The sequence below is a fragment of the Engystomops pustulosus genome, chromosome 7 (genome assembly GCF_040894005.1).
Source record: "Engystomops pustulosus chromosome 7, aEngPut4.maternal, whole genome shotgun sequence".
In the NCBI taxonomy this organism is placed as follows: domain Eukaryota; kingdom Metazoa; phylum Chordata; class Amphibia; order Anura; family Leptodactylidae; genus Engystomops; species Engystomops pustulosus.
The window spans coordinates 1,234,793-1,256,744 of NC_092417.1; the positions used below are offsets into that span (position 1 = coordinate 1,234,793).

The 21,952-nt window shown below is 59.9% G+C and overlaps 1 protein-coding gene across 1 annotated transcript in view; it reads right to left on the bottom strand.

Moving 5' to 3' along the window:
* Positions 1-21,341: 21,341 nt before the first annotated feature.
* Positions 21,342-21,952, bottom strand: part of LOC140069090 (aspartate dehydrogenase domain-containing protein-like) — a 56,304-nt gene continuing 55,693 nt past the window's right edge. The window contains exon 8 of the mRNA XM_072114413.1: positions 21,342-21,692. Within this exon, the coding sequence (XP_071970514.1) occupies positions 21,655-21,692 (38 nt within the window). The 3' untranslated portion in view covers positions 21,342-21,654. The remainder of the gene's footprint in view (positions 21,693-21,952) is intronic.

A 21,952-nucleotide genomic window follows, 5' to 3' on the forward strand; every position in this document is an offset into this window, starting at 1 on the left:
CCCTGCACCGCACACTGCAGCTTCCCCTCTCCTCTCCTCTCCTCCCTGTACCGCACACTGCAGCTTCTCCTCTCCTCCCTGCACCGCACACTGTAGCTTCTTATCTCCTCCCTGCAACACACACTGCAGCTTCTCCTCTCCTCCCTGCACCACACACTGCAGCTTCTCCTCTCCTCCCTGCACCGCACGCTGTAGCTTCTCCTCTCCTCCCTGCATCGCACGCTGCAGCTTCTCCTCTCCTCCCTTCACCGCTCCTTCTCCTCTCCTCCCTGCACCTTACATTGCAGCTTCTCCTCTCCTCCCTGCACCGCACACTGCAGCATCTCCTCTCCTCCCTGCACCGCACACTGCAGATTCTCCTCTCCTCCCTGCACTGCACACTGCAGCTTCTCCTCTCCTCCCTGCACTGCACTCTGCAGCTTCTTCTCTCCTCCCTGCACCGCACACTGCAGCTTCTTCACTCCTCCCTGCACCGCACACTGCAGCTTCTCCTCTCCTCCCTGCAGAATACACTGCAGCTTCTCCTCTCCCCATGCCCCGCACACTGCAGCTTCTTCTCTCCTCCCTGCACCGCACACTGCAGATTCTCCTCTCCTCCCTGCACCGCACATTGCAGCTTCTCCTCTCCTCCCTGCACTGCACTCTGCAGCTTCTTCTCTCCTCCCTGCACCGCACACTGCAGCTTCTTCACTCCTCCCTGCACCGCACACTGCAGCTTCTCCTCTCCTCCCTGCAGAATACACTGCAGCTTCTCCTCTCCCCATGCCCTGCACGCTGCAGCTTCTCCTTTCCTCCCTGCACCGCTCCTTCTCCTCACCTCCCTGCACCGCACATTGCAGCTTCTCCTCTCCTCCCTGCACCGCACACTGCAACTTCTCCTCTCCTCCCTTCCCCACACTCTGCAGCTTCTCTCCTCCCTGCACCGTACACTGCAGCTTCCCCTCTCCTCTCCTCCCTGCACTGCACACTGCAGTTTCTCCTCTCTTCCCTGCACTCTGCAGCTTCCCCTCTCCTCCCTGCACTGCACACAGCAGCTTCTCCTCACCTCCCTGCACCGCACATTGCAGCTTCCCCTCTCCTCCCTGCACTGCACACTGCAGCTTCTCCTCTCCTCCCTGCACCGCATGCTGCAGCTTCTCCTCTCCTCCCTGCACCACACACTGCAGCTTCTCCTCTCCTCCCTGCACCGCACACTGCAGATTCTCCTCTCCTCCCTGCACCTTACATTGCAGCTTCTCCTCTCCTCCCTTCCCCACACTCTGCAGCTTCTCTCCTCCCTGCACCGTACACTGCAGCATCCCCTCTCCTCTCCTCCCTGCACTGCACACTGCAGCTTCTCCTCTCCTCCCTGCACTGCACTCTGCAGCTTCTTCTCTCCTCCCTGTACTGCACACTGCAGCTTCTTCACTCCTTCCTGCACCGCACACTGCAGCTTCTCCTCTCCTCCCTGCAGAATACACTGCAGCTTCTCCTCTCCCCATGCCCCGCACACTGCAGCTTCTCCTCTCCTCTCCTCCCTGCACTGCACTCTGCAGCTTCTTCTCTCCTCCCTGTACTGCACACTGCAGCTTCTTCACTCCTACCTGCACCGCACACTGCAGCTTCTCCTCTCCTTCCTGCAGAATACACTGCAGCTTCTCCTCTCCCCATGCCCCGCACACTGCAGCTTCTTCTCTCCTCCCTGCACCGCACACTGCAGATTCTCCTCCCTGCACTGCACACTGCCGCTTCTCCTCTCCTCCCATCACTGCACTCTGCAGCTTCTTCTCTCCTCCCTGCACCGCACACTGCAGCTTCTTCACTCCTCCCTGCATCGCACACTGCAGCTTCTCCTCTCCTCCCTGCATTGCACACTGCAACTTCTCCTTTCCTCCCTTCCCCACACTCTGCAGCTTCTCTCCTCCCTGCACCGTACACTGCAGCTTCCCCTCTCCTCTCCTCCCTGCACTGCACACTGCAGTTTCTCCTCTCTTCCCTGCACTCTGCAGCTTCCCCTCTCCTCCCTGCACTGCACACAGCAGCTTCTCCTCACCTCCCTGCACCACACACTGTAGCTTCCCCTCTCCTCCCTGCACTGCACACTGCAGCTTCTCCTCTCCTCCCTGCACCGCATGCTGCAGCTTCTCCTCTCCTCCCTGCACCACACACTGCAGCTTCTCCTCTCCTCCCTGCACCGCACACTGCAGCTTCTCCTCTCCTCCTCCCTGCACCGCACACTGCAGCTTTCCCTCTCCTCTCCTCCCTGAACTGCACACTGCAGCTTCTCCTCTCTTCCCTGCACACTGCAGCTTCCCCTCTCCTCCCTGCACTGCACACAGCAGCTTCTCCTCACCTCCCTGCACCGCACACTGCAGCTTCCCCTCTCCTCCCTGCACTGCACACTGCAGCTTATCCTCTCCTCCCTGCACCGCATGCTGCAGCTTCTCCTCTCCTCCCTGCACCACACACTGCAGCTTCTCCTCTCCTCCCTGCACTGCACACTGCAGCTTCTCCTCTCCTCCCTGCAGAATACACTGCAGCTTCTCCTCCCCCATGCCCCGCACACTGCAGCTTCTTCTCTCCTCCCTGCACCGCACACTGCAGATTCTCCTCTCCTCCCTGCACCGCACACTGCAGCTTCTCCTCTCCTCCCTGCACTGCACTCTGCAGCTTCTTCTCTCCTCCCTGCACCGCACACTGCAGCTTCTTCACTCCTCCCTGCATCGCACACTGCAGCTTCTCCTCTACTCCCTGCAGAATACACTGCAGCTTCTCCTCTCCCCATGCCCTGCACGCTGCAGCTTCTCCTTTCCTCCCTGCACCGCTCCTTCTCCTCACCTCCCTGCACCGCACATTGCAGCTTCTCCTCTCCTCCCTGCACCGCACACTGCAACTTCTCCTTTCCTCCCTTCCCCACACTCTGCAGCTTCTCTCCTCCCTGCACCGTACACTGCAGCTTCCCCTCTCCTCTCCTCCCTGCACTGCACACTGCAGTTTCTCCTCTCTTCCCTGCACTCTGCAGCTTCCCCTCTCCTCCCTGCACTGCACACAGCAGCTTCTCCTCACCTCCCTGCACCGCACACTGCAGCTTCCCCTCTCCTACCTGCACTGCACACTGCAGCTTCTCCTCTCCTCCCTGCACCACACACTGCAGCTTCCCTTCTCCTCCCTGCACCACACACTGCAGCTTCTCCTCCCCTCCCTGTACCACACACTGCAGCTTCTCCTCCCCTCCCTGCACCATACACTGCAGCTTCTCCTCCCTGCACCGCACACTGCAGCTTCTTCTCTCCTTCCTGCACTGCACACTGCAGCTTCTCCTCTCCTCCCTGCACCGCACGCTGCAACTCCTCCTCTCCTCCCCCCAGCACCACACACTGCAGCTTCTCCTCTCCTCCCTGTACCGCACACTGCAGCTTCTTCTCTCCTTCCTGCACTGCACACTGCAGCTTCTCCTCTCCTCCCTGCACCGCACGCTGCAACTCCTCCTCTCCTCCCCCCAGCACCACACACTGCAGCTTCTCCTCTCCTCCCTGCACCGCACACTGCAGCTTCCCCTCTCCTCTCCTCTCCTCCCTGTACCGCACACTGCAGCTTCTCCTCTCCTCCCTGCACCGCACACTGTAGCTTCTTATCTCCTCCCTGCAACACACACTGCAGCTTCTCCTCTCCTCCCTGCACCACACACTGCAGCTTCTCCTCTCCTCCCTGCACCGCACGCTGTAGCTTCTCCTCTCCTCCCTGCATCGCACGCTGCAGCTTCTCCTCTCCTCCCTTCACCGCTCCTTCTCCTCTCCTCCCTGCACCTTACATTGCAGCTTCTCCTCTCCTCCCTGCACCGCACACTGCAGCATCTCCTCTCCTCCCTGCACCGCACACTGCAGATTCTCCTCTCCTCCCTGCACTGCACACTGCAGCTTCTCCTCTCCTCCCTGCACTGCACTCTGCAGCTTCTTCTCTCCTCCCTGCACCGCACACTGCAGCTTCTTCACTCCTCCCTGCACCGCACACTGCAGCTTCTCCTCTCCTCCCTGCAGAATACACTGCAGCTTCTCCTCTCCCCATGCCCCGCACACTGCAGCTTCTTCTCTCCTCCCTGCACCGCACACTGCAGATTCTCCTCTCCTCCCTGCACCGCACATTGCAGCTTCTCCTCTCCTCCCTGCACTGCACTCTGCAGCTTCTTCTCTCCTACCTGCACCGCACACTGCAGCTTCTTCACTCCTCCCTGCACCGCACACTGCAGCTTCTCCTCTCCTCCCTGCAGAATACACTGCAGCTTCTCCTCTCCCCATGCCCTGCACGCTGCAGCTTCTCCTTTCCTCCCTGCACCGCTCCTTCTCCTCACCTCCCTGCACCGCACATTGCAGCTTCTCCTCTCCTCCCTGCACCGCACACTGCAACTTCTCCTCTCCTCCCTTCCCCACACTCTGCAGCTTCTCTCCTCCCTGCACCGTACACTGCAGCTTCCCCTCTCCTCTCCTCCCTGCACTGCACACTGCAGTTTCTCCTCTCTTCCCTGCACTCTGCAGCTTCCCCTCTCCTCCCTGCACTGCACACAGCAGCTTCTCCTCACCTCCCTGCACCGCACATTGCAGCTTCCCCTCTCCTCCCTGCACTGCACACTGCAGCTTCTCCTCTCCTCCCTGCACCGCATGCTGCAGCTTCTCCTCTCCTCCCTGCACCACACACTGCAGCTTCTCCTCTCCTCCCTGCACCGCACACTGCAGATTCTCCTCTCCTCCCTGCACCTTACATTGCAGCTTCTCCTCTCCTCCCTTCCCCACACTCTGCAGCTTCTCTCCTCCCTGCACCGTACACTGCAGCATCCCCTCTCCTCTCCTCCCTGCACTGCACACTGCAGCTTCTCCTCTCCTCCCTGCACTGCACTCTGCAGCTTCTTCTCTCCTCCCTGTACTGCACACTGCAGCTTCTTCACTCCTTCCTGCACCGCACACTGCAGCTTCTCCTCTCCTCCCTGCAGAATACACTGCAGCTTCTCCTCTCCCCATGCCCCGCACACTGCAGCTTCTCCTCTCCTCTCCTCCCTGCACTGCACTCTGCAGCTTCTTCTCTCCTCCCTGTACTGCACACTGCAGCTTCTTCACTCCTACCTGCACCGCACACTGCAGCTTCTCCTCTCCTTCCTGCAGAATACACTGCAGCTTCTCCTCTCCCCATGCCCCGCACACTGCAGCTTCTTCTCTCCTCCCTGCACCGCACACTGCAGATTCTCCTCCCTGCACTGCACACTGCCGCTTCTCCTCTCCTCCCATCACTGCACTCTGCAGCTTCTTCTCTCCTCCCTGCACCGCACACTGCAGCTTCTTCACTCCTCCCTGCATCGCACACTGCAGCTTCTCCTCTCCTCCCTGCATTGCACACTGCAACTTCTCCTTTCCTCCCTTCCCCACACTCTGCAGCTTCTCTCCTCCCTGCACCGTACACTGCAGCTTCCCCTCTCCTCTCCTCCCTGCACTGCACACTGCAGTTTCTCCTCTCTTCCCTGCACTCTGCAGCTTCCCCTCTCCTCCCTGCACTGCACACAGCAGCTTCTCCTCACCTCCCTGCACCACACACTGTAGCTTCCCCTCTCCTCCCTGCACTGCACACTGCAGCTTCTCCTCTCCTCCCTGCACCGCATGCTGCAGCTTCTCCTCTCCTCCCTGCACCACACACTGCAGCTTCTCCTCTCCTCCCTGCACCGCACACTGCAGCTTCTCCTCTCCTCCTCCCTGCACCGCACACTGCAGCTTTCCCTCTCCTCTCCTCCCTGAACTGCACACTGCAGCTTCTCCTCTCTTCCCTGCACACTGCAGCTTCCCCTCTCCTCCCTGCACTGCACACAGCAGCTTCTCCTCACCTCCCTGCACCGCACACTGCAGCTTCCCCTCTCCTCCCTGCACTGCACACTGCAGCTTATCCTCTCCTCCCTGCACCGCATGCTGCAGCTTCTCCTCTCCTCCCTGCACCACACACTGCAGCTTCTCCTCTCCTCCCTGCACTGCACACTGCAGCTTCTCCTCTCCTCCTCCCTGCACCGCACACTGCAGCTTCTCCTCTCCTCTCTGCACCACACACTGCAGCTTTTCCTCTCCTCCCTGCACCGCACACTGCAGCTTCTCCTCTTCTCTCTGCACCACACACTGCAGCTTCTCCTCTCCTCCCTGCAGAATACACTGCAGCTTCTCCTCCCCCATGCCCCGCACACTGCAGCTTCTTCTCTCCTCCCTGCACCGCACACTGCAGATTCTCCTCTCCTCCCTGCACCGCACACTGCAGCTTCTCCTCTCCTCCCTGCACTGCACTCTGCAGCTTCTTCTCTCCTCCCTGCACCGCACACTGCAGCTTCTTCACTCCTCCCTGCATCGCACACTGCAGCTTCTCCTCTACTCCCTGCAGAATACACTGCAGCTTCTCCTCTCCCCATGCCCTGCACGCTGCAGCTTCTCCTTTCCTCCCTGCACCGCTCCTTCTCCTCACCTCCCTGCACCGCACATTGCAGCTTCTCCTCTCCTCCCTGCACCGCACACTGCAACTTCTCCTTTCCTCCCTTCCCCACACTCTGCAGCTTCTCTCCTCCCTGCACCGTACACTGCAGCTTCCCCTCTCCTCTCCTCCCTGCACTGCACACTGCAGTTTCTCCTCTCTTCCCTGCACTCTGCAGCTTCCCCTCTCCTCCCTGCACTGCACACAGCAGCTTCTCCTCACCTCCCTGCACCGCACACTGCAGCTTCCCCTCTCCTACCTGCACTGCACACTGCAGCTTCTCCTCTCCTCCCTGCACCGCATGCTGCAGCTTCTCCTCTCCTCCCTGCACCACACACTGCAGATTATCCTCTCCTCCCTGCACCGCACACTGCAGCTTCTCCTCTCCTCCATGCACTGCACACTGCAGCTTCTCCTCTCCTCCCTGCACCGCACACTGCAGCATATCCTCTCCTCCCTGCACCGCACACTGCAGATTCTCCTCTCCTCCCTGCACCGCACACTGCAGATTCTCCTCTCCTCCCTCCACTGCACACTGCAGCTTCTCCCCTCCTCCCTGCACTGCACTCTGCAGCTTCTTCTCTCCTCCCTGTGCTGCACTTTGCAGCTTCTTCACTCCTCCCTGCACCGCACACTGCAGCTTCTCCTCTCCTCCCTGCAGAATACACTGCAGCTTCTCCTCTCCCCATGCCCCGCACACTGCAGCTTCTTCTCTCCTCCCTGCACCGCACACTGCAGATTCTCCTCTCCTCCCTGCACTGCACACTGCAGCTTCTCCTCTCCTCTCTGCACTGCACTCTGCAGCTTCTTCTCTCCTCCCTGCACCGCACACTGCAGCTTCTTCTCTCCTCCCTGCACCGCACACTGCAGCTTCTCCTCTACTCCCTTCAGAATACACTGCAGCTTCTCCTCTCCCCATGCCCTGCACGCTGCAGCTTCTCCTTTCCTCCCTGCACCGCTCCTTCTCCTCACCTCCCTGCACCGCACATTGCAGCTTCTCCTCTCCTCCCTGCACCGCACACTGCAACTTCTCTTTTCCTCCCTTCCCCACACTATGCAGCTTCTCTCCTCCCTGCACCGTACACTGCAGCTTCCCCTCTCCTCTCCTCCCTGCACTGCACACTGCAGTTTCTCCTCTCTTCCCTGCACTCTGCAGCTTCCCCTCTCCTCCCTGCACTGCACACAGCAGCTTCTCCTCACCTCCCTGCACCGCACACTGCAGCTTCCCCTCTCCTCCCTGCACTGCACACTGCAGCTTCTCCTCTCCTCCCTGCACCGCATGCTGCAGCTTCTCCTCTCCTCCCTGCACCACACACTGCAGCTTCTCCTCTCCTCCCTGCACCGCACACTGCAGCTTCTCCTCTCCTCCTCCCTGCACCGCACACTGCAGCTTCCCCTCTCCTCTCCTCCCTGAACTGCACAGTGAAGCTTCTCCTCTCTTCCCTGCACACTGCAGCTTCCCCTCTCCTCCCTGCACTGCACACAGCAGCTTCTCCTCACCTCCCTGCACCGCACACTGCAGCTTCCCCTCTCCTCCCTGCACTGCACACTGCAGCTTATCCTCTCCTCCCTGCACCGCATGCTGCAGCTTCTCCTCTCCTCCCTGCACCACACACTGCAGCTTCTCCTCTCCTCCCTGCACTGCACACTGCAGCTTCTCCTCTCCTCTCCTCCTCCCTGCACCGCACACTGCAGCTTCTACTCTCCTCCCTGCACCACACACTGCAGCTTCTCCTCTCCTCTCTGCACCACACACTGCAGCTTCTCCTCTCCTCTCTGCACCGCACGCTGCAGCTTCTCCTCTCCTCCCTGCACCGCACGCTGCAGATTCTCCTCTCCTCCCTGCATTGCACACTTCAGCTTCTTCTCTCCCCCCTGCACACTGCAGCTTCTCCTCTCCTCTCTGCACCACACACTGCAGCTTTTCCTCTCCTCCCTGCACCGCACACTGCAGCTTCTCCTCTCCTCTCTGCACCACACACTGCAGCTTTTCCTCTCCTCCCTGCACCGCACACTGCAGCTTCTCCTCTCCTCTCTGCACCACACACTGCAGCTTCTCCTCTCCTCCCTGCAGAATACACTGCAGCTTCTCCTCTCCCCATGCCCCGCACACTGCAGCTTCTTCTCTCCTCCCTGCACCGCACACTGCAGATTCTCCTCTCCTCCCTGCACTGCACTCTGCAGCTTCTTCTCTCCTCCCTGCACCGCACACTGAAGCTTCTTCACTCCTCCCTGCATCGCACACTGCAGCTTCTCCTCTACTCCCTGCAGAATACACTGCAGCTTCTCCTCTCCCCATGCCCTGCACGCTGCAGCTTCTCCTTTCCTCCCTGCACCGCTCCTTCTCCTCACCTCCCTGCACCGCACATTGCAGCTTCTCCTCTCCTCCCTGCACCGCACACTGCAACTTCTACTTTCCTCCCTTTCCCCACACTCTGCAGCTTCTCTCCTCCCTGCACTGTACACTGCAGCTTCCCCTCTCCTCTCCTCCCTGCACTGCACACTGCAGTTTCTCCTCTCTTCCCTGCACTCTGCAGCTTCCCCTCTCCTCCCTGCACTGCACACAGCAGCTTCTCCTCACCTCCCTGCACCACACTGCAGCTTCTCCTCTCCTCTCTGCACCACACACTGCAGCTTTTCCTCTCCTCCCTACACCGCACACTGCAGCTTCTCCTCTCCTCCCTGCACACTGCAGCTTCTCCTCTCCTCCCTGCACCACACACTGCGGCTTCTTTTCTCCTCCCTGCACCACACACTGCAGCTTCTCCTCTCCTCCCTGCACCTTACATTGCAGCTTCTCCTCTCCTCCCTGCACCGCACACTGCAGCATCTCCTCTCCTCCCTGCACCGCACACTGCAGCTTCTCTTCTCCTCCCTGCACCAAACACTGCAGCTTCTCCTCTCCTCCCTTCCCCACACGCTGCAGCTTCTCTCCTCCCTGCACCGCACACTGCAGCTTCCCCTCTCCTCTCCTCCCTGCACTGCACACTGCAGCTTCTCCTCTCCTCCCTGCACTGCACACAGCAGCTTCTCCTCACCTCCCTGCACTGCACACTGCAGGTTCCCCTCTCCTCCCTGCCCCGCACACTGCAGCTTCTCCTCTCCTCTCTGCATCACACACTGCAGCTTCTCCTCTCTTCCCTGCACCGCACGCTGCAGCTTCTCCTCTCCTCCCTGCACCGCACGCTGCAGATACTCCTCTCCTCCCTGCATTGCACACTTCAGCTTCTTCTCTCCCCCCTGCACACTGCAGCTTCTCCTCTCCTCCCTGCACCACACACTGCAGCTTTCCCTCTCCTCCCTGCACCACACACTGCAGCTTCTCCTCTCCTCCCTGCACACTGCAGCTTCTCCTCTCCTCCCTGCACCACACACTGCAGCTTCCCCTCTCCTCCCTGCACCACACACTGCAGCTTCTCCTTTCCTCCCTGCGCCACACACTGCAGCTTCTCCTCTCCTCCCTGCACCGCACACTGCAGCTTCTCCTCTCCTCCCTGCACCGCACACTGCAGCTTCTCCTCTCCTCCCTGCACCGCACACTGCAGCTTCTCCTCTCCTCCCTGCATTGCACACTGCAGCTTCTCCTCTCCTCCCTGCACCGCACACTGCAGCTTCTCCTCTCCTCCCTGCACCGCACACTGCAGCTTCTCCTCTCCTCCCTGCTCCGCACACTGCAGCTTCTCCTCTCCTCCCTGCATTGCACACTGCAGCTTCTCCTCTCCTCCCTGCACCGCACAATGCAGCTTCTCCTCTCCTCCCTGCACCGCACACTGCAGCTTCTCCTCTCCTCCCTGCTCCGCACACTGCAGCTTCTCCTCTCCTCCCTGCACCGCACACTGCAGCTTCTCCTCTCCTCCACCTTACATTGCAGCTTCTCCTCTCCTCCCTGCACCGCACACTGCAGCATCTCCTCTCCTCCCTGCACCGCACACTGCAGCTTCTCCTCTCCTCCCTGCACTGCACTCTGCAGCTTCTTCTCTCCTCCCTGCACCGCACACTGCAGCTTCTTCACTCCTCCCTGCACCGCACACTGCAGCTTCTCCTCTCCTCCCTGCAGAATACACTGCAGCTTCTCCTCTCCCCATGCCCTGCACGCTGCAGCTTCTCCTTTCCTCCCTGCACCGCTCCTTCTCCTCACCTCCCTGCACCGCACATTGCAGCTTCTCCTCTCCTCCCTGCACCGCACACTGCAACTTCTCCTCTCCTCCCTTCCCCACACTCTGCAGCTTCTCTCCTCCCTGCACCGTACACTGCAGCTTCCCCTCTCCTCCCTGCACTGCACACTGCAGTTTCTCCTCTCTTCCCTGCACTCTGCAGCTTCCCCTCTCCTCCCTGCACTGCACACAGCAGCTTCTCCTCACCTCCCTGCACTGCACACTGCAGGTTCCCCTCTCCTCCCTGCCCCGCACACTGCAGCTTCTCCTCTCCTCTCTGCACCACACACTGCAGCTTCGCCTCTCTTCCCTGCACCGCACGCTGCAGCTTCTCCTCTCCTCCCTGCACCGCATGCTGCAGATTCTCCTCTCCTCCCTGCATTGCACACTTCAGCTTCTTCTCTCCCCCCTGCACACTGCAGCTTCTCCTCTCCTCCCTGCACCACACACTGCAGCTTTCCCTCTCCTCCCTGCACCGCACACTGCAGCTTCTCCTCTCCTCCCTGCAGAATACACTGCAGCTTCTCCTCTCCCCATGCCCTGCACGCTGCAGCTTCTCCTTTCCTCCCTGCACCGCTCCTTCTCCTCACCTCCCTGCACCGCACATTGCAGCTTCTCCTCTCCTCCCTGCACCGCACACTGCAACTTCTCCTCTCCTCCCTTCCCCACACTCTGCAGCTTCTCTCCTCCCTGCACCGTACACTGCAGCTTCCCCTCTCCTCTCCTCCCTGCACTGCACACTGCAGTTTCTCCTCTCTTCCCTGCACTCTGCAGCTTCCCCTCTCCTCCCTGCACTGCACACAGCAGCTTCTCCTCACCTCCCTGCACCGCACATTGCAGCTTCCCCTCTCCTCCCTGCACTGCACACTGCAGCTTCTCCTCTCCTCCCTGCACCGCATGCTGCAGCTTCTCCTCTCCTCCCTGCACCACACACTGCAGCTTCTCCTCTCCTCCCTGCACCGCACACTGCAGATTCTCCTCTCCTCCCTGCACCTTACATTGCAGCTTCTCCTCTCCTCCCTTCCCCACACTCTGCAGCTTCTCTCCTCCCTGCACCGTACACTGCAGCATCCCCTCTCCTCTCCTCCCTGCACTGCACACTGCAGCTTCTCCTCTCCTCCCTGCACTGCACTCTGCAGCTTCTTCTCTCCTCCCTGTACTGCACACTGCAGCTTCTTCACTCCTTCCTGCACCGCACACTGCAGCTTCTCCTCTCCTCCCTGCAGAATACACTGCAGCTTCTCCTCTCCCCATGCCCCGCACACTGCAGCTTCTCCTCTCCTCTCCTCCCTGCACTGCACTCTGCAGCTTCTTCTCTCCTCCCTGTACTGCACACTGCAGCTTCTTCACTCCTACCTGCACCGCACACTGCAGCTTCTCCTCTCCTTCCTGCAGAATACACTGCAGCTTCTCCTCTCCCCATGCCCCGCACACTGCAGCTTCTTCTCTCCTCCCTGCACCGCACACTGCAGATTCTCCTCCCTGCACTGCACACTGCCGCTTCTCCTCTCCTCCCATCACTGCACTCTGCAGCTTCTTCTCTCCTCCCTGCACCGCACACTGCAGCTTCTTCACTCCTCCCTGCATCGCACACTGCAGCTTCTCCTCTCCTCCCTGCATTGCACACTGCAACTTCTCCTTTCCTCCCTTCCCCACACTCTGCAGCTTCTCTCCTCCCTGCACCGTACACTGCAGCTTCCCCTCTCCTCTCCTCCCTGCACTGCACACTGCAGTTTCTCCTCTCTTCCCTGCACTCTGCAGCTTCCCCTCTCCTCCCTGCACTGCACACAGCAGCTTCTCCTCACCTCCCTGCACCACACACTGTAGCTTCCCCTCTCCTCCCTGCACTGCACACTGCAGCTTCTCCTCTCCTCCCTGCACCGCATGCTGCAGCTTCTCCTCTCCTCCCTGCACCACACACTGCAGCTTCTCCTCTCCTCCCTGCACCGCACACTGCAGCTTCTCCTCTCCTCCTCCCTGCACCGCACACTGCAGCTTTCCCTCTCCTCTCCTCCCTGAACTGCACACTGCAGCTTCTCCTCTCTTCCCTGCACACTGCAGCTTCCCCTCTCCTCCCTGCACTGCACACAGCAGCTTCTCCTCACCTCCCTGCACCGCACACTGCAGCTTCCCCTCTCCTCCCTGCACTGCACACTGCAGCTTATCCTCTCCTCCCTGCACCGCATGCTGCAGCTTCTCCTCTCCTCCCTGCACCACACACTGCAGCTTCTCCTCTCCTCCCTGCACTGCACACTGCAGCTTCTCCTCTCCTCCTCCCTGCACCGCACACTGCAGCTTCTCCTCTCCTCTCTGCACCACACACTGCAGCTTTTCCTCTCCTCCCTGCACCGCACACTGCAGCTTCTCCTCTTCTCTCTGCACCACACACTGCAGCTTCTCCTCTCCTCCCTGCAGAATACACTGCAGCTTCTCCTCCCCCATGCCCCGCACACTGCAGCTTCTTCTCTCCTCCCTGCACCGCACACTGCAGATTCTCCTCTCCTCCCTGCACCGCACACTGCAGCTTCTCCTCTCCTCCCTGCACTGCACTCTGCAGCTTCTTCTCTCCTCCCTGCACCGCACACTGCAGCTTCTTCACTCCTCCCTGCATCGCACACTGCAGCTTCTCCTCTACTCCCTGCAGAATACACTGCAGCTTCTCCTCTCCCCATGCCCTGCACGCTGCAGCTTCTCCTTTCCTCCCTGCACCGCTCCTTCTCCTCACCTCCCTGCACCGCACATTGCAGCTTCTCCTCTCCTCCCTGCACCGCACACTGCAACTTCTCCTTTCCTCCCTTCCCCACACTCTGCAGCTTCTCTCCTCCCTGCACCGTACACTGCAGCTTCCCCTCTCCTCTCCTCCCTGCACTGCACACTGCAGTTTCTCCTCTCTTCCCTGCACTCTGCAGCTTCCCCTCTCCTCCCTGCACTGCACACAGCAGCTTCTCCTCACCTCCCTGCACCGCACACTGCAGCTTCCCCTCTCCTACCTGCACTGCACACTGCAGCTTCTCCTCTCCTCCCTGCACCGCATGCTGCAGCTTCTCCTCTCCTCCCTGCACCACACACTGCAGATTATCCTCTCCTCCCTGCACCGCACACTGCAGCTTCTCCTCTCCTCCATGCACTGCACACTGCAGCTTCTCCTCTCCTCCCTGCACCGCACACTGCAGCATATCCTCTCCTCCCTGCACCGCACACTGCAGATTCTCCTCTCCTCCCTGCACCGCACACTGCAGATTCTCCTCTCCTCCCTCCACTGCACACTGCAGCTTCTCCCCTCCTCCCTGCACTGCACTCTGCAGCTTCTTCTCTCCTCCCTGTGCTGCACTTTGCAGCTTCTTCACTCCTCCCTGCACCGCACACTGCAGCTTCTCCTCTCCTCCCTGCAGAATACACTGCAGCTTCTCCTCTCCCCATGCCCCGCACACTGCAGCTTCTTCTCTCCTCCCTGCACCGCACACTGCAGATTCTCCTCTCCTCCCTGCACTGCACACTGCAGCTTCTCCTCTCCTCTCTGCACTGCACTCTGCAGCTTCTTCTCTCCTCCCTGCACCGCACACTGCAGCTTCTTCTCTCCTCCCTGCACCGCACACTGCAGCTTCTCCTCTACTCCCTTCAGAATACACTGCAGCTTCTCCTCTCCCCATGCCCTGCACGCTGCAGCTTCTCCTTTCCTCCCTGCACCGCTCCTTCTCCTCACCTCCCTGCACCGCACATTGCAGCTTCTCCTCTCCTCCCTGCACCGCACACTGCAACTTCTCTTTTCCTCCCTTCCCCACACTATGCAGCTTCTCTCCTCCCTGCACCGTACACTGCAGCTTCCCCTCTCCTCTCCTCCCTGCACTGCACACTGCAGTTTCTCCTCTCTTCCCTGCACTCTGCAGCTTCCCCTCTCCTCCCTGCACTGCACACAGCAGCTTCTCCTCACCTCCCTGCACCGCACACTGCAGCTTCCCCTCTCCTCCCTGCACTGCACACTGCAGCTTCTCCTCTCCTCCCTGCACCGCATGCTGCAGCTTCTCCTCTCCTCCCTGCACCACACACTGCAGCTTCTCCTCTCCTCCCTGCACCGCACACTGCAGCTTCTCCTCTCCTCCTCCCTGCACCGCACACTGCAGCTTCCCCTCTCCTCTCCTCCCTGAACTGCACAGTGAAGCTTCTCCTCTCTTCCCTGCACACTGCAGCTTCCCCTCTCCTCCCTGCACTGCACACAGCAGCTTCTCCTCACCTCCCTGCACCGCACACTGCAGCTTCCCCTCTCCTCCCTGCACTGCACACTGCAGCTTATCCTCTCCTCCCTGCACCGCATGCTGCAGCTTCTCCTCTCCTCCCTGCACCACACACTGCAGCTTCTCCTCTCCTCCCTGCACTGCACACTGCAGCTTCTCCTCTCCTCTCCTCCTCCCTGCACCGCACACTGCAGCTTCTACTCTCCTCCCTGCACCACACACTGCAGCTTCTCCTCTCCTCTCTGCACCACACACTGCAGCTTCTCCTCTCCTCTCTGCACCGCACGCTGCAGCTTCTCCTCTCCTCCCTGCACCGCACGCTGCAGATTCTCCTCTCCTCCCTGCATTGCACACTTCAGCTTCTTCTCTCCCCCCTGCACACTGCAGCTTCTCCTCTCCTCTCTGCACCACACACTGCAGCTTTTCCTCTCCTCCCTGCACCGCACACTGCAGCTTCTCCTCTCCTCTCTGCACCACACACTGCAGCTTTTCCTCTCCTCCCTGCACCGCACACTGCAGCTTCTCCTCTCCTCTCTGCACCACACACTGCAGCTTCTCCTCTCCTCCCTGCAGAATACACTGCAGCTTCTCCTCTCCCCATGCCCCGCACACTGCAGCTTCTTCTCTCCTCCCTGCACCGCACACTGCAGATTCTCCTCTCCTCCCTGCACTGCACTCTGCAGCTTCTTCTCTCCTCCCTGCACCGCACACTGAAGCTTCTTCACTCCTCCCTGCATCGCACACTGCAGCTTCTCCTCTACTCCCTGCAGAATACACTGCAGCTTCTCCTCTCCCCATGCCCTGCACGCTGCAGCTTCTCCTTTCCTCCCTGCACCGCTCCTTCTCCTCACCTCCCTGCACCGCACATTGCAGCTTCTCCTCTCCTCCCTGCACCGCACACTGCAACTTCTACTTTCCTCCCTTTCCCCACACTCTGCAGCTTCTCTCCTCCCTGCACTGTACACTGCAGCTTCCCCTCTCCTCTCCTCCCTGCACTGCACACTGCAGTTTCTCCTCTCTTCCCTGCACTCTGCAGCTTCCCCTCTCCTCCCTGCACTGCACACAGCAGCTTCTCCTCACCTCCCTGCACCACACTGCAGCTTCTCCTCTCCTCTCTGCACCACACACTGCAGCTTTTCCTCTCCTCCCTACACCGCACACTGCAGCTTCTCCTCTCCTCCCTGCACACTGCAGCTTCTCCTCTCCTCCCTGCACCACACACTGCGGCTTCTTTTCTCCTCCCTGCACCACACACTGCAGCTTCTCCTCTCCTCCCTGCACCTTACATTGCAGCTTCTCCTCTCCTCCCTGCACCGCACACTGCAGCATCTCCTCTCCTCCCTGCACCGCACACTGCAGCTTCTCTTCTCCTCCCTGCACCAAACACTGCAGCTTCTCCTCTCCTCCCTTCCCCACACGCTGCAGCTTCTCTCCTCCCTGCACCGCACACTGCAGCTTCCCCTCTCCTCTCCTCCCTGCACTGCACACTGCAGCTTCTCCTCTCCTCCCTGCACTGCACACAGCAGCTTCTCCTCACCTCCCTGCACTGCACACTGCAGGTTCCCCTCTCCTCCCTGCCCCGCACACTGCAGCTTCTCCTCTCCTCTCTGCATCACACACTGCAGCTTCTCCTCTCTTCCCTGCACCGCACGCTGCAGCTTCTCCTCTCCTCCCTGCACCGCACGCTGCAGATACTCCTCTCCTCCCTGCATTGCACACTTCAGCTTCTTCTCTCCCCCCTGCACACTGCAGCTTCTCCTCTCCTCCCTGCACCACACACTGCAGCTTTCCCTCTCCTCCCTGCACCACACACTGCAGCTTCTCCTCTCCTCCCTGCACACTGCAGCTTCTCCTCTCCTCCCTGCACCACACACTGCAGCTTCCCCTCTCCTCCCTGCACCACACACTGCAGCTTCTCCTTTCCTCCCTGCGCCACACACTGCAGCTTCTCCTCTCCTCCCTGCACCGCACACTGCAGCTTCTCCTCTCCTCCCTGCACCGCACACTGCAGCTTCTCCTCTCCTCCCTGCACCGCACACTGCAGCTTCTCCTCTCCTCCCTGCATTGCACACTGCAGCTTCTCCTCTCCTCCCTGCACCGCACACTGCAGCTTCTCCTCTCCTCCCTGCACCGCACACTGCAGCTTCTCCTCTCCTCCCTGCTCCGCACACTGCAGCTTCTCCTCTCCTCCCTGCATTGCACACTGCAGCTTCTCCTCTCCTCCCTGCACCGCACAATGCAGCTTCTCCTCTCCTCCCTGCACCGCACACTGCAGCTTCTCCTCTCCTCCCTGCTCCGCACACTGCAGCTTCTCCTCTCCTCCCTGCACCGCACACTGCAGCTTCTCCTCTCCTCCACCTTACATTGCAGCTTCTCCTCTCCTCCCTGCACCGCACACTGCAGCATCTCCTCTCCTCCCTGCACCGCACACTGCAGCTTCTCCTCTCCTCCCTGCACTGCACTCTGCAGCTTCTTCTCTCCTCCCTGCACCGCACACTGCAGCTTCTTCACTCCTCCCTGCACCGCACACTGCAGCTTCTCCTCTCCTCCCTGCAGAATACACTGCAGCTTCTCCTCTCCCCATGCCCTGCACGCTGCAGCTTCTCCTTTCCTCCCTGCACCGCTCCTTCTCCTCACCTCCCTGCACCGCACATTGCAGCTTCTCCTCTCCTCCCTGCACCGCACACTGCAACTTCTCCTCTCCTCCCTTCCCCACACTCTGCAGCTTCTCTCCTCCCTGCACCGTACACTGCAGCTTCCCCTCTCCTCCCTGCACTGCACACTGCAGTTTCTCCTCTCTTCCCTGCACTCTGCAGCTTCCCCTCTCCTCCCTGCACTGCACACAGCAGCTTCTCCTCACCTCCCTGCACTGCACACTGCAGGTTCCCCTCTCCTCCCTGCCCCGCACACTGCAGCTTCTCCTCTCCTCTCTGCACCACACACTGCAGCTTCGCCTCTCTTCCCTGCACCGCACGCTGCAGCTTCTCCTCTCCTCCCTGCACCGCATGCTGCAGATTCTCCTCTCCTCCCTGCATTGCACACTTCAGCTTCTTCTCTCCCCCCTGCACACTGCAGCTTCTCCTCTCCTCCCTGCACCACACACTGCAGCTTTCCCTCTCCTCCCTGCACCGCACACTGCAGCTTCTCCTCTCCTCCCTGCACACTGCAGCTTTTCCTCTCCTCCCTGCACCACACACTGCAGCTTCCCCTCTCCTCCCTGCACCACACACTGCAGCTTCTCCTCTCCTCCCTGCACCATACACTGCAGCTTCTCCTCTCCTCCCTGCGCCGCACACTGCAGCTTCTCCTCTCCTCCCTTCACCGCACACTGCAGCTTCTCCTCTCCTCCCTGCACCTCACACTGCAGCTTCTCCTTTCCTCCCTGCACCGCACGCTGCAGCTTCTCCTCCCTGCACTGCACGCGGCAGCTTCTCCTCTCCTCCCTGCACCGCACGCTGCAGCTTCTACTCTCCTCCCTGCACCGCACACTGCAGCTTCTCTCCTCCTCTCTGCTCCGCACACTGCAGCTTCTCCTCTCCTCCCTGCTCCGCACACTGCAGCTTCTCCTCTCCTCCCTGCACCGCACACTGCAGCTTCTCCTCTCCTCCCTGCTCTGCACACTGCAGCTTCTCCTCTCCTCCCTGCATTGCACACTGCAGCTTCTCCTCTCCTCCCTGCTCCGCACACTGCAGCTTCTCCTCTCCTCCCTGCTCCGCACACTGCAGCTTCTCCTCTCCTCCCTGCACCGCACACTGCAGCTTTTCCTCTCCTCCCTGCACTGCACACTGCAGCTTCTCCTCTCCTCCCTGCACCGCACACTGCAGCTTCTCCTCTCCTCCCTGCACCGCACACTGCAGCTTCTCCTCACCTCCCTGCACTGCACACTGCAGGTTCCCCTCTCCTCCCTGCCCCGCACACTGCAGCTTCTCCTCTCCTCTCTGCACCACACACTGCAGCTTCGCCTCTCTTCCCTGCACCGCACGCTGCAGCTTCTCCTCTCCTCCCTGCACCGCACGCTGCAGATTCTCCTCTCCTCCCTGCATTGCACACTTCAGCTTCTTCTCTCCCCCCTGCACACTGCAGCTTCTCCTCTCCTCCCTGCACACTGCAGCTTCTCCTCTCCTCCCTGCACTGCACTCTGCAGCTTCTTCTCTCCTCCCTGCACCGCACACTGCAGCTTCTTCACTCCTCCCTGCACCGCACACTGCAGCTTCTCCTCTCCTCCCTGCAGAATACACTGCAGCTTCTCCTCTCCCCATGCCCTGCACGCTGCAGCTTCTCCTTTCCTCCCTGCACCGCTCCTTCTCCTCACCTCCCTGCACCGCACATTGCAGCTTCTCCTCTCCTCCCTGCACCGCACACTGCAACTTCTCCTCTCCTCCCTTCCCCACACTCTGCAGCTTCTCTCCTCCCTGCACCGTACACTGCAGCTTCCCCTCTCCTCCCTGCACTGCACACAGCAGCTTCTCCTCACCTCCCTGCACTGCACACTGCAGGTTCCCCTCTCCTCCCTTCCCCGCACACTGCAGCTTCTCCTCTCCTCTCTGCACCACACACTGCAGCTTCGCCTCTCTTCCCTGCACCGCACGCTGCAGCTTCTCCTCTCCTCCCTGCACCGCACGCTGCAGATTCTCCTCTCCTCCCTGCATTGCACACTTCAGCTTCTTCTCTCCCCCCTGCACACTGCAGCTTCTCCTCTCCTCCCTGCACCACACACTGCAGCTTTCCCTCTCCTCCCTGCACCGCACACTGCAGCTTCTCCTCTCCTCCCTGCACACTGCAGCTTTTCCTCTCCTCCCTGCACCACACACTGCAGCTTCCCCTCTCCTCCCTGCACCACACACTGCAGCTTCTCCTCTCCTCCCTGCACCATACACTGCAGCTTCTCCTCTCCTCCCTGCGCCGCACACTGCAGCTTCTCCTCTCCTCCCTGCTCTGCACACTGCAGCTTCTCCTCTCCTCCCTGCATTGCACACTGCAGCTTCTCCTCTCCTCCCTGCACCGCACACTGCAGCTTCTCCTCTCCTCCCTGCACCGCACACTGCAGCTTCTCCTCTCCTCCGCACACTGCAGCTTCTCCTCTCCTCCCTGCTCCGCACACTGCAGCTTCTCCTCTCCTCCCTGCACCGCACAATGCAGCTTCTCCTCTCCTCCCTGCACCGCACACTGCAGCTTCTCCTCTCCTCCCTGCACCGCACACTGCAGCTTCTCCTCTCCTCCGCACACTGCAGCTTCTCCTCTCCTCCCTGCATTGCACACTGCAGCTTCTCCTCTCCTCCCTGCACCGCACAATGCAGCTTCTCCTCTCCTCCCTGCACCGCACACTGCAGCTTCTCCTCTCCTCCCTGCTCCGCACACTGCAGCTTCTCCTCTCCTCCCTGCACCGCACAATGCAGCTTCTCCTCTCCTCCCTGCACCGCACACTGCAGCTTCTCCTCTCCTCCCTGCTCCGCACACTGCAGCTTCTCCTCTCCTCCCTGCACCGCACACTGCAGCTTTTCCTCTCCTCCCTGCACTGCACACTGCAGCTTCTCCTCTCCTCCCTGCACCGCACACTGCAGCTTCTCCTCTCCTCCCTGCACCGCACACTGCAGCTTCTCCTCACCTCCCTGCACTGCACACTGCAGGTTCCCCTCTCCTCCCTGCCCCGCACACTGCAGCTTCTCCTCTCCTCTCTGCACCACACACTGCAGCTTCGCCTCTCTTCCCTGCACTGCACGCTGCAGCTTCTCCTCTCCTCCCTGCACCGCACGCTGCAGATTCTCCTCTCCTCCCTGCATTGCACACTTCAGCTTCTTCTCTCCCCCCTGCACACTGCAGCTTCTCCTCTCCTCCCTGCACACTGCAGCTTCTCCTCTCCTCCCTGCATTGCACACTGCAGCTTCTCCTCTCCTCCCTGCACCGCACGCTGCAGCTTCTCCTCTCCTCCTCCCTGCACCACACACTGCAGCTTCTTCTCTCCTCCCTGCACCGCACACTGCAGCTTCTCCTCTCCTCCCTGCACACTGCAGCTTCTCCTCTCCTCCCTGCACCGCACACTGCAGCTTCTCCTCTCCTCCCTGCACCGCACACTGCAGCTTCTCCTCTCCTCCCTGCACCACACACTGCAGCTTCTCCCCTCCTCCCTGCACCACACACTGCAGCTTCCCCTCTCCTCCCTGCACCGCACACTGCAGCTTCTCCTCTCCTCCTCCCTGCACCACACACTGCAGCTTCTCCTCTCCTCCCTGCACCGCACACTGCAGCTTCTCCTCTCCTCCCTGCACACTGCAGCTTCTCCTCTCCTCCTTGTAAGTCTTTACTATGTCTTTTCTGTATGACGTAGAAAACTCATCTCTACATGTGACTAATCGTCTATTTGTGCCTCCACTTCTATGTCTCCCCTGAGTCTGGGATCAGACTGACCTTATTTGTGATCTTTGAGTTCCTGTTGTTGCAGATGACATGTAGATAATTGTTTTATTTAGACATTGGTCAATATTTCTTATCTGGATAAGGAAAAGTTGAGCTTTATTTTCTTTTTCTCATTTCACAGTTTTGCTTCTTTTGCTGTTTACATATTTTTGCACAGATTAGTTTTTATATACAGGTTTTCTATCTTGTTTTAGAATGTGTTTAATATTTTCGCTGTTAATAAAGTTTGGTAAATCCCCCCCCTTAGCCGTTCCGGGGCCGTCCATATGTTTCCCCATAGGTTTCTTGGGTTCAGCTTGTGCCATGGTCATCAGTGAATCAGTTCTAGGAAAATCTGGATCTTCTTCTTCTGAGTTTGAAAGCTGCAAATCACATGGAGAATTTCACTAGCAGAAAAACACTCGTCCTCCATGACCTCGGCAAACTGCAAGATGAACAAGAGCAAATAACTTACACCATCCCCATCATGAATGGAGGTCGTATCCTCATCACTAAGTGACATGGGAAAGGCGGTGCTCAGCCAGGACAGGTCAGTGTTCAGACTAAGAGCAGTTCTCAATGCTTCAAATCTTCATTTTATATCTATATAAATGACATGGAAGCAGCCAACACCACCCGCGCCCCCTGCACACCTGCAAACCTGCTCCCTCTGTGCCCCCTGCACTCCTGCGCACATGCTCCCCC